The sequence below is a fragment of the Hylobates moloch genome, unplaced genomic scaffold (assembly GCF_009828535.3).
Source record: "Hylobates moloch isolate HMO894 unplaced genomic scaffold, HMol_V3 SCAFFOLD_35, whole genome shotgun sequence".
Taxonomy (NCBI): domain Eukaryota; kingdom Metazoa; phylum Chordata; class Mammalia; order Primates; family Hylobatidae; genus Hylobates; species Hylobates moloch.
Genome location: NW_026652310.1, coordinates 1,700,004 through 1,712,092, shown reverse-complemented (window position 1 = coordinate 1,712,092; position 12,089 = coordinate 1,700,004). Strand labels below are relative to the sequence as shown.

Below are 12,089 nucleotides of genomic sequence, written 5' to 3'. Positions count from 1 at the left end.
GTTATTAGGTGTATTAAATACAGTGTCAAGAAAGTCATGAAGGTGGATGATGTAAAGTGCTACAGATAGGCCGGGCATGGTGGCTCATGCCTGTAATCCCAGCACTTTGGGAGGCCGAGGTGGGTGGATCACCTGAGGTCAGGAGTTGAAGACCAGCCTGGACAACATGGTGAAACCCCACCTCTATTAAAAATATAAAAATTAGCTGGGTGTGGTGGCACACTCCTGTAATCTCAGATACTGGGGAGGCTGAAGCAGGAGAATGGCTTGAACCCAGGAGACAGACGTTGCAGTGAACCAAGATTGCACCACCGCACACTGGACAGAGGGAGACTCTGTCTCAAAAAAAAAAAAAAAGTGCTACAGATAAGAAGGATAAGAAGCAATGTCTGGTTAGGGTTTTTGGTGATCTGGGTGGTCTCTTTATGTACATAGAGTAGAAGCCAAATAGGAAGAGTTTGAGTTTGAGGCAATGTGTATAAAATCTACTTTTGAAAAGTAGACAGAATAAGGAAAAAGAGGGGGTGATGGGTCTATGAAGAAATTGGTCAACACAACTCTGATCTTGACGATCTTTATAGGACAAGAGAAGGAACTGGTTGCTGAAGATTCTCAAGGTGGGAAGGATACTGATGGGGCAAAATTATGAAAGAACCAGATAAACTAGAACCAAGGGTATAAATAAAAGGAGTCTTAGAATTAAAGAAAAGGTTGGGGAAGACGTAGCGACTTTGTGAGGTGGGAAGAAATGACAGAATCAAATGTCTCAATCTCAGTAAAGCAGGAGGCAAGACTGTCTCCTGAAAGTGCATGAAGCCGGGGTGTGGCCCTTGAAAAAATGGAAAAGCTTCAACATAGCTGTCATGTGGAGTGTAGTAAGATGTTAGAAATAAACAGCGAGCAGCATCGAGGGCTCAGCACTTGGAGAAATCTTTTAGAAGAAAATACCTGTTGAGAATAAAGCAAAAGCTATTTGTTGCCTTTCATTGTCATCATATCACCCTTACGTGACATATGTAAGTTTTTTGGTTCCATAATGCTTTCCTGTTAATATCGAAGTGCCTTCAAACTTGGAACTGAGGACTTTCAGTACTCTTCACTGGCTTTTCTTTGTAGTTTCTTTAACCTGGTAATGTCATTTTTTTCCTGTCACCATATGATAAGTAATCAATAGGGAGCTGTGACTATTTTTACAGATGTTATTGTAGAAAATGTGTTTTAGACTTCTACTTCCTGACAAGAATATCAGCATTTCATGAATGAATTTGTTTTTCCTCATTGCTATGAGCCGCTGAAAACTTCCTTGATCCAGCTCATCATCACGTGTTCTATCTTATGGTGCTGCTGTGAGTTCAGATTTGTGAGATCAAAAACCAAACACCGCATGTTCTCACTCATAGGTGGGAATTGAACAATGAGAACTCATGGACACAGGAAGGGGAACATCACATTCCGGGTACTGTTGTGGGGTGGGGGGTGGGGGGGCGGGGACAGCATTAGGAGATATACCTAATGCTAAATGATGAGCTAATGGGTGCAGGAAATCAACACGGCACATGGATATATATGTAACAAACCTGCACATTGTGCACATGTACCCTAAAACCTAAAGTATAATAAAAAAAAAAAAAAACCCATCACCCTAGAAGATAAATCAGTTATACTAAATACTGTGAATAATGAGAACATTTGAAGGGGTAAGTGCTGGCAACACTGCTGTAGAATCACTTGGGCAGACACAACTTTAGCTGGTTATTCCCAGGTCTTCAGTCTTGCCCTCTGTATGTAGTATACTTAGATTCATTGCTAGGAAGTTTGCAAATTCATTAGAAGTGAAACTTTCATTCGTAAAAAACAGACAACTTAAGGGGAAAAAAACAATGTGGAGCAAGGATATTCCAAAATGGATTAGATCTTCTCACTTCTCCATTGTACTACAACAGTCCAGTGCCTTGGATCCATTAAATACTGAATAGGAATCTGCTGAGATTTTTTTTTTTTTTTTTTTGAGATGGAGTTTCGCTCTGTTGCCCAGGCTGGAGTGCAGTGGTGCAATCTTGGCTCACTGCAACCTCCACCTCGCTGGTTCAAGCGACTCTTCTGCCTCAGCCTCCCAAGTAGCTGGGACTACAGGCACATGCCACCATGCCTGGCTAATTTTTTGTAATTTTAGGAGAGATGGGGTTTCACTGTGTTAGCCAGGATGGTCTCGATCTCCTGACCTTGTGATCTGCCCACCTTGGCCTCCCAAAGTGCTGGGATTACAGGCGTGAGCCACCGCGCCTGGCCCCCCTGAGATTTGAACTGGGTAAAATTTATCTAAATCCAAACCTTTTTGGTTTTAAGTAGATTATTTTACATACACAGACAAGCTATAGATAGCACCATTAAATGTCTCTGCTGAATTTACTATGACAGCAAAACTTGTAAGTTTTTTGATGAAAAATTGCCCTCTATTAAAAAGTTTTTTGAAGTTTCACAGTAGCTACATTAAGTTAGATTATTATAGAATGGCCCCTATGGATATACAGGACTTATTAACTAAACATAATTCAGTTAACCTGCGCTATTAAAGAGTGTCTAAAATCTCATGATCCTGTGGCAAATATTCAAAGAAAAGATCCAATACAGTTTCTAAAATTTGTGTTTTAAGGAGTATAGATAAGCCCTATTTTCCCAACTAAAGGAAAACAATACCTAAATAAGTGTAGATTTATAAGTATCAGTCATCAGCTCATTTATTTCAAGCAATACTAAATATAAACAAATTCTGCTACAACATAAGATTTTAATTGCTCCCCTTGATTCCTTGGCACAGGATTTGATCCGAGTTGTCAGAGAACTATCATGTGAGAATCATTCAGGGTTCAGAATTTTAGAAATGGAAGAAGCAGTACTCCACTTCGAGGTTTTTAAGGACATTTAGTCTCAGTAAATCGATGGGGAGCAGAGACATTCAGGAATGGAGACTACAGAGCCTCCATTGTTGACATGGGTTTGCCACAGAATCTGGGCAAATGAGTGAACTGTGGGAAAGGGTGGGGCGATGAGTGCTGTAGCGGTCAGACATCAAGCTTAATACCCAAGAGATGACTTTCGTGGTTTTGAAAATTGGATTTGCCAGTAAATGTGCTGAGTCTCAACTGCTGCCCACACATTCTGGTGAGTGCAGGAACAAATGAGCTCTGCTTCACTTCAGCTGAGTCACTTCAGAGGGCAGGGCTCCTTCGTTAGAGACAGCACTACTGCCCATTAACCACTGACCTGAAATGAGATAAACATGACTCCCCTGCAGCATCCCAGAGAGGGCTCATCCGGCCTTGGAGCATAAGGCTGTGATGAGTAGAGTAGAGGCTCTGGAGGCTGTCGTCTAAAGTTTCCAAAGCCGCTGCCAAAAATAGAGATGTCACCTCAGCTCCTGGACTCAACCATGAAAACAGCACCCCTATATGCATATCCTGTTTCAAAATCCTGTACCTCTTACCTGGGAGTTCAATTCTTACTGTGCCCCTCATTCTGGGATGGAAAATGAGGAGTTTTTTTTTTTTTTTTTGGAGATGGAGTTTCGCTCTTGTTGTCCAGGCTGGAGTGCGGTGGCACAGTCTCAGCTCACTGCAACCTCCGCCTCCAGGGTTCAAGGGATTCTCCTGCCTAGCCTCCTGAGTAGCTGGGATTACAGCCGTGCGCCACCACGCCTGGCTAACTTTTGTGTTTTTAGTAGAGTCGGGGTTTCACCATGTTGGCCAAGCTGGTCTCGAACTCCTGACCTTGTGATCCACCCGCCTCGGCCTCCCAAAGTGCTGGGATTACAGATGTGAGCCACCGTGCCCGGCTGGACAATGAGGAGATTAAAGGGATACATACTGTTGGTGGAGTTACTGCATTGGACTAGAAATGAAGAACAGAAAGATGATACCTCTGAGTTTTGTTTAAATTAAGGGGGATATCACAGTCTTTAGTTGAATGAAAGTGCCACTTGAGGGATAAAAACTTAAATGATCTTTCTTTTAAAGATTAATGATCTTTCTTTTAAAGATTTAGTTATTACATACATTCCTGAATATAGAAATTCCAAATGCTGATTCATACCAGGTATGCCGACTATCTCCAAGGGGTTTTTCAGTTGCTTCATTTGCTTGTAAAGCAGGTAATCCTCTTGTTGTCTTTTCTCTTTCTCGATGAGCCGTGTACAAGTTACATTGATGGCTGGTCTGGGTTTCTGATTCTTGAAAAACACTCGAGCAGAACATTTCCCCAAACGTCCCTCACCTTCCTGAAGTAAAGACTGTGGAGTTAAACAGGATACTTTCTTATCACCTCCCACTCACCCCAATGCACACAAGCACACATAAGATTGAGAAGAGTTCATTGTACAAGGCAGGCAGGCTCTGGCATCAATAGATGTAGCGGGTTTTGCTTTATAGAAAGTGGTTTTTGTGCTCACAGCTGAATACAACAGTCCTTCTCTCTTTGCTGTCATTTAAACTCTCGTCTTCTGATTGTGACTTTATAAAATGACGTTGGGCATATTTCCAAAGAAATATCATTGACATCCATTGAGCACTGCTTGGCTCAAACCTCTAGAGTAGTGGCCACTTTACTGTCTAATGTGGACCAACATAATGCTTAGGTGGACGTCAAAGTTACTAACTTGAACTAAAAGATGAAGCTGGCTCCTATTTACAAAAATAACAACAACATCTTCATGCTGCCTTGTGAATTAGGTCCTCTGATTCCAGTTTGAAAGATTAAGATACTGAAGTTTAAGGAGGAACCTACTCCATGTCTCACAGCTAATAAGCCAGGGCTTGACCTCACTTCTAACACTGAAGCCCAGGCTGTCTGTACTAACTTTATCTCTCTATGCCAAGATCTAATGCAGAAGAAATGGGAGCACTGATCATCCACATGGGATTCATTCAACTGCCTGAGTGATGTTTATTTGCATTCATCTTTTTTTTTTTTTGAGACGGAGTCCTGCCTGGGTGGGAGTGCAATGGCATGATCTTGGCTTACTGCAACCTCTGCCTCCTGGGTTCATGCGATTCTCCTGCCTCAGCCTCTGAGTAGCTGGGATTACAGGCGCCCACCACCATGCCTGGCTAATTGTGTGTATTTTTAGTAGAGATGGGGTTTCACTATGTTGGCCAGACTGGTCTCGACCTCCTGACCTCGTGATCTGCCTGCCTTGGCCTCCCAAAGTGCTGGGATTACAGGCATGAGCCACCACCCCTAGCCTTGCATTCATGTTTAAATGTAGATGTTTTGGATATTCTTGGATCTCCCTCACTTATTTTATAATCCAGAAACATCTGGAGCTTCAACTAGACATCAGATATATGACTCATTTCTAGCATAGTGGTTCTTCCCCCTTTTAAGGAATTCCCCAGATTCCTTAACCAGATAAGAAAAGCCAGGGAACCTATTCCCTGAAAAATGCACATATCAGCACTGGGCCTAGCATTTGAGGAAGTTCATGGGCCACTAGTCTTGGCCCTACCCAAATCCAACTCTCATTGGCTGGTTGCGCTGTTGAGGTGATAATCTTCTTTTTACTTCTGTGGTTGTTTAAACTGGGTGAAGTCCCAGTGAAAACAACCACCAAAAATAAAAAGAAAAAAGTCCATGAGGAAACAAATTGTAATCAAAATTCTCTCTCTGCTTGAGCCCAGGAAGTCAAGGTTGCAGTGAGCCGTGATTGTCCCACTTCCTTCCAGCCAGGAGAGCAAGACCCTGTCTCAAAAAGAATAAATAAATAAAAATTAAAAATAAAAAAATTGGATCTGCTTAATAAGCCTGTTTCTAAAACTACCTCAAAAAACTGAGAAACACTTTCCAGTGGGCAACTTTTCCTCCTGTGAGTGCCGGTTTTGCGTGAGAGGGGATTTCATTACTGCTTTAAGATGTTAATTATTGGTGCAACATAGAAAAACAGTGAAGGAAGCATTCAGGAAGAGGCTTATGAAAGGGCAGAAGGAACCTAGTACATGGCCTCCTCTGTTGTCAAAGCCATTTCCAGAGAAGAGAAAAAGAACCAGGTACTGCCCCCTTTCATTTTCCTTTCCATTTCCCCCTCAAAACATCTCCATGGAATCAAAGCCGTTGCCTGAGGTTAAAAGAACTGCCCTTCACCCCCTGAAATGGAAAGTTTCAATTAGCTGGCTCTGCTCTTAACGCATCTGCAGGATCAAATCCAGGGAAGCATATTGTTGGTGAAAATAATCTAGTAATTGTATTCCCTCTAGCTTTAATACTTTCAGTTTGCAACACTAACAATCAAAGTCATCTTTCGTATGCTTTAAGGAAATTTTAATTCATAGGTTAATAAACAGAGTCAGAGCATACTGCTGTCATGTTGGAACTTGTTGGAACTTGAGTGTGAGCATTCTTCCAGAAGCATGGGGTTGGGGGAGTCATGCCTTCAACTCCTGAAACTCTGTCACCCTGGAACACTTTAATCCTGGATGCTGCCTGCTTTAGGCTGCTTCTCAGCACAAGACAAAGAGCATTTGGGCTGGTCTTCTCTCTGTCCATGCTCTGATTGCTGCCTTTCAGCTTGGCCTAGCACAAGGAAGTTCATCTGGCTCTAATTTCTATACGAGTTTTCTCTTTACTCTCTTCTTGAAAACAGGGAAAAGGAAACTTGGCAAAACATGGTCTGCTTGGTCAAAGCTGTAGTGAGGCTGATAACGGCTGGAGCACGTGCTGGTGTTTTACAGAGTGCCTCTGTGTACGTTAGCTCATGGGGTTGGTCTCACGCTATGCTGGCCTGCTAACCAGAAATATCACCATCTGACAGGAAGAGAATAAGTTGGCATTTGAGAGTGAGTCATTCTGAGGACTCTGAGGAGCTAGGAGGGATACCAGAGGGAGCTGTGAAATTCCCTCCCAGGGGTCCCAAGGAAGAGGAAGGTGATCGCTTATATGGATTGTTTTAAATGCAACCCTGCGTAAGACCATGAAGTTGAAGTAGTTAAATATTGAGCTCTTGCCTAGTTCTGTTTAGTTCTTGATAACAAATAGGAAATAAATCAGGAAAAAACAAAAGCAAACCTCCAGATCACTATATATTAAGATTCTCACTTTTTTACAAAGCCATATTTATGGCAGTTGCTAATAGGATACTTTGCCAATTGTGGCAGCTTACCTCTGGGTTGTAGCGCTCTGTGCTGAAGACCACGTCAACTTTACATCCCTCTTTTGGATTAATCTGGAACACAGAAACTGAATCTTAGTGTAGTAGAAGCTCCCTTAAACATCTTCATATCCAGGAATCACACTCTTAGGATAACATGGCACACAAATGGTGGCTGTAGCATTTATACCTGAATAAAATTGGTGATTGCTTGGAAGAAAGATCTCAAATTTTGTTCTGATTGTGCCATTCTGCTTGCTAGTTTGACACCTACTCACAAAGAGGGAGGCTGAGAAAGGGAAATGGTTGCGTTCTGACTGAAGTGACTTTGTGAGAGCAGCTAAAGGAGAAATGAACAAGTGTGTGCAGGGAGCTGGAGGGAATTTCTTCATCCCCAACTCCTCAGTGCCTGCTCCACGCCCTGTCCTGGGGCCACATCAGTGAGCAGGACTGACAAGGACTTGCCCTCCTGCCACCCATAGCCCAATGGGGGATGCTGGCAACAAACGCACAACAAGTAATAATTATGCTTTCAGGGGCTGATGAATGAAGAAAGACAGCGGTGGTGTAGGAAGGTGCTTGGCACAAGGCGATCTCAAAGATGAGACCGGCAGGACAGGAAGGAAGCAGCCATCCCAGATCTAGGTGGGGGATGCCTGGTACAGGCAGAGAGGACCCACAAGTGCAGGCGTGAGGTGGAACTTCAGTCTGCAACAGGATGAATCAGCAACACTGAAGAAGTCTTCCAATGCTATCCTCTTTCTTTCGTTTGCAGTTTTTACAGGCAAGCATACTTTTAAACTTCAGAAATGTTAATGTTTAGCTTTTTAAAACTGTTGAATTGATTCCAATGCATATTTTGGAATATACATATCTGTGTCATTATGGCAATTTAAACTGTTTAGAAGAAGTTCTTATTATTTGCCATCTTTTTTTTAAGAGAGCAAAATGATAAATCAGTAAAAACAAATATTTCCTAGAGAGGAAAGGGAACTTGCTGTCGTATACAGCTGAAGTTACTTCACATAGCATTGATTAAGGTTGGACTCTGGAAACACCAGTTTCCTTTGCATCTTAGCGTAGCAATGCAATAAACAAACAGCATTATTTTATTTTAAATAGACCGGATAGCATCCATTCCTATTATAGATTCTTAAAAAATGCTGGGAAACTGGAGAAGGGAAGGAAAGGATTCCTTGGCAGTTATTTATGTAGGGAATATTTAAGCTTGTACATGTATAGATGTTGCTGGGGAAGGAGAGAGAATTCCCGAGAGCATTGCACACAGAGCAGTTTGCTGAGGGCTCATCGTCAGTCTTCAAACGAGTTCTGTTGTAAGCTGAAGCACTGATTTTGGTTTACACAACACACATACACAAGTCTGTCTATTCACTCATTCGCTGTTTATCACCTCCTATGCCAGGCCTTGGGGAGATATGAAGAAATATGACATCCAGCCCGGCCTTTCCAGAGATCTACTTCTATCTTGGAAACAGTTTTGTAGTGTAGCTGATCAGTGTGGTAGAGCGCAGCCTGCGGGAGGCTTTCTAGAGTGGGTGAGGCCTAAACTAACTCTTTGAGGAGCCAGTGTTAGACAAAGGTGTGGGAGTGGGATGTAGGGTTTGTAATTCCAGGGGGACAGTGAAGCTGGAGAAAAGGTGTCTGGGGAGGTGGGTGCAAGGGCATGGAAAGCCTCACTTTTTTTGAAGATGACTTGGAACTTGATCCCAAAGTCTGCAAGAGTAACATTAAACATATCCACAGTACACAGGGTGTTGTGAACAGTAGGATACAGCATAAACAGGGTTTAGGACAGTGCCTGGGTCAACGCAAACTTCAATGTCTGTTTACTATTTTTATTATTACTAAAATCTATAGGCATGAGAGAGCAGAAGAACTGGGCTAAACACGAGACTGACCCAAGTTCAAGGATAGGGGACGTTATATAACATGGGCTCCCATCAGGGTTGCTCCTGAAACACCCAATGAGTAGTGAAAGGATATAAATGAGACATTCCTGACAGTGGCTGGACAAGGCTCCCATGATCTCTATCTCAAAGATTCCTGAAGTTCAGCATCCTTAGTACCTGCCAGTGTGGGAGGAACACAGGGCTGTGGCTTGCTGCCTCTCACACTCCCAGCCACATGGGCACCCACAAACAACTAACACTCAGAAGGCGACACTTCTGCTTGCCAGTGGGTTCTAAGCCTTGAATGGGTCGCTGCACCAGCCCCGCCCCTGCTCTGTGCACCGCAGCACCTGGGAGTCTGCCTGTCCTGTTGAGTAGGGGCTTCCTAGGTACAGCCTCCTGCAGAGGAGTCAGCGACACCCTCAGGTTTCTAGCTGTGAGGTGGGCAGGGGTGGGCGCGGAGGCCATTCATGAGATGAGGAAGAAGCCGAGTTGGGAGGGTTCAATCTCTGGCACGTGGGGAAATTTGAGATGTCTCGGAAAATGCTGAGGGTTATAGAAGTAGGATCAGCAGAGGTGGTGAAAGCCATAGAATTTGATGCAATCCCCCAGGGAAGATGTGTAGAATAAGAGAATAAGAATCCTGAGGAACATCAGCCTTCACGTCGATACGTTGGGGCATGGTTATATGCTATGCAAAAAGATTCACTAAAGTCTTCCTTATTCTTGATATAATTGTGCATATTTTAAATACAGGACTTAAGATATGATTTGACGCAACAGTGTTCTGGAAACACATGGAGGCAAAGTGAGAAGGGCTTTGAGCTGGTGTGGAGTCTGTCCTTTTTTTAAAGAGTTATTTTCTTTGCTGATTTGATTTATTTTATTTTAAGGAAGCACTCTTTTTTTTTTTTTTTTTGAGGCAGAGTCTTGCTCTGTCACCCAGGCTGGAGTGCAGTGGCACGATCTCGGCTCACTGCAACCTCTGCCTCCTGAGTTCAAGCAATTCTCCTGCCTCAGCCTGCTGCGTAGCTGGGACTACAGGTGCACGCTGCCACACCTGGCTAATTTTTTGTATTTTAGTAGAGACAGGTTTTCACCGTGTTGCCCAGGCTGGTTTCGAACTCCTCAGGTCAGGCAATCCACCTGCCTCGGCCTCCCAAAGTACTAGGATTATAGGCGTGACTCACTGCGCCCGGTTAACAAGGCACTCTTAAAAGTGTCCACATTTCATCCAAAATAAAATGTTTATATTTTTGGTTGTACTTTATCATGTATCAAGACACAGTGCTTTTATCTCTCACAAAGGCCTATCCCTTCTCCCTTCCTCTGAGTCACAAGTGCCCCGTGCTGTTTTGCTCTGGTGAGATGAGCCACACAGCCACAGGCCTGTGTGTGGGGTGGGCAGGAGCCAGGGCCACCTTCCTCTGGACACAGTGTCTCGCACTTGCTCTCCAGTGGTTTTAGGATTGTGTTGAACTTTGGCTGTCCTTGATTTAAAATGTTCTGTGATAAAGGGGTCCTTGATGTTCAGCAACATCACTCCATGATTTCAGCTTCTACCTTATTCCAAGTACTGTGCTGGGTGCAGGAAAGACAGAGCAAAACAGCAGTGGCTGCTCTCAGGGCAGCCTAGTGGGAGAGGGCCTTAAACAGAGCATTGTAGGATTGATTATTTGATTGTGGCTGACTTAAGAGCTATGAGAGGATAGCTGGAGAATTGGTCTAGTCTAGGGATCAGGGAAGCGACATTTGAGCTGAACTCTGAAGGTGAAGAAGGACTTGGTCTTGGTTGGGGGAGGAGAGCTGGCAAGGGCCTGAGGAGCAGCCATGGGGCCCCAGGGCAGAAAGACTGGAGCTGGAGCTGGGACACTGTAAGAGGCTGACTGGGTGGCAAGGGCCACACCTGCAGGCCACAGAGAGGATTTTGTTCTGAGAGAAATGGAAAGCCAGGGACCAGAAGGAGGGATTTTGAAAAGATCCCTCTAGCTGGAGTGTGGAGAATGATGCTGGAGTGAGGGCTTGGGCAGAGTGAATGTAGAGAGAGCAGGAGGCTGGCTGAGGGGGCGGGGGAGAGGGAGCAGGGCTTGGAGCCAAGGTGACGACAGTGGAAATGGAGAGAAGCATATGGTGGACCAAGTATGCCAGGTTGCCCCCCAGCCAGGCTGCAGCAGGCCACCCTCCCACCAGCCATGTGAGAGCAGTCAAACCACCAAATCCCAAGTCCTATCAGAAAGTAAAAAATAAGCAGGTAATTCAAGATCAGAAATCATCACTAGAATACACTTTATATTAAGACAACTTTTTTTTTTTTTTTTTTTGAGACAGTCTTGCTCTGTCGCCCAGGCTGGAGCACAGTTGCATGATCTCAGCTCACTGCAACCTCTCCCTCCTGGGTTCAAGAGACTCTCCTGCCTCAGTCTCCCGAGTAGCTGGGACTACAGGCACATGCCACCATGCCCAGCTAGTTTTTTGTATTTTTAGTAGAGACGGAGTTTCACCATGTTAGCCAGGATGGTCTTGATCTCCTGACCTCATGATCCGCTCGCTTCGGCCTCCCAAAGTGCTGGGATTACAGGTGTGAGCCACTGCGCCTGGCCTTAAAACAACATTTTTAACATTGTGTCATTTAAAATATGCTTGTGTGTACAGAATAATGCAAGTAGCCCAATAATTTGGCCAATTGCCTGGTACCGTTCTAAGCACCCCACATGTATTAAGTATGCTAACAAAGCTCTGAAGGCCTGCTCAAACTCACTAGTAATTACAGAAATATAAAAATGCAAATTAAATAAGCAATGAGTTAGTACAGTACCACTAGTAGACTGGCAATCAGAAAGTGGACAGGGCCCATTGCTGGGCGGGGTTTGGGGCTTTACGACTGCAGTCTGGCATATGCAATCTGGCATACGTGGTCAAATCAAGCTTATGTGTGAATGCCCTGTGACCTAGAAATACCACTCTGGGCATGTATCCTAGAGAAATTATGATGGAGGTCTGTGAAGAAACTGACTCATATAAGGATGTTCCCTGAGGCACCGTGT

The 12,089-nt window shown here is 44.0% G+C and overlaps 2 protein-coding genes across 3 annotated transcripts in view; one reads left to right on the top strand and one right to left on the bottom strand.

Moving 5' to 3' along the window:
* Positions 1-7,767, top strand: part of LOC116463403 (elongation factor G, mitochondrial) — a 68,292-nt gene extending 60,525 nt beyond the window's left edge. Inside the window, exon 19 of the transcript XR_009212040.1 lies at positions 7,672-7,767. The gene's annotated coding sequence lies outside the window, so the exon portion shown is untranslated. The remainder of the gene's footprint in view (positions 1-7,671) is intronic.
* Positions 1-12,089, bottom strand: part of RARRES1 (retinoic acid receptor responder 1) — a 35,989-nt gene that overhangs the window by 10,162 nt on the left and 13,738 nt on the right. Inside the window, exons 2-3 of one of the 2 annotated variants that reach the window (XM_032146490.2) lie at positions 7,148-7,210; positions 4,090-4,285 (exon numbers count right to left, since the gene is read on the bottom strand). In XM_032146490.2, coding sequence (XP_032002381.1) covers positions 4,090-4,285; positions 7,148-7,210 — 259 coding nt within the window. The remainder of the gene's footprint in view (positions 1-4,089; positions 4,286-7,147; positions 7,211-12,089) is intronic. The other variant, XM_032146491.2, reaches the window with a different exon arrangement.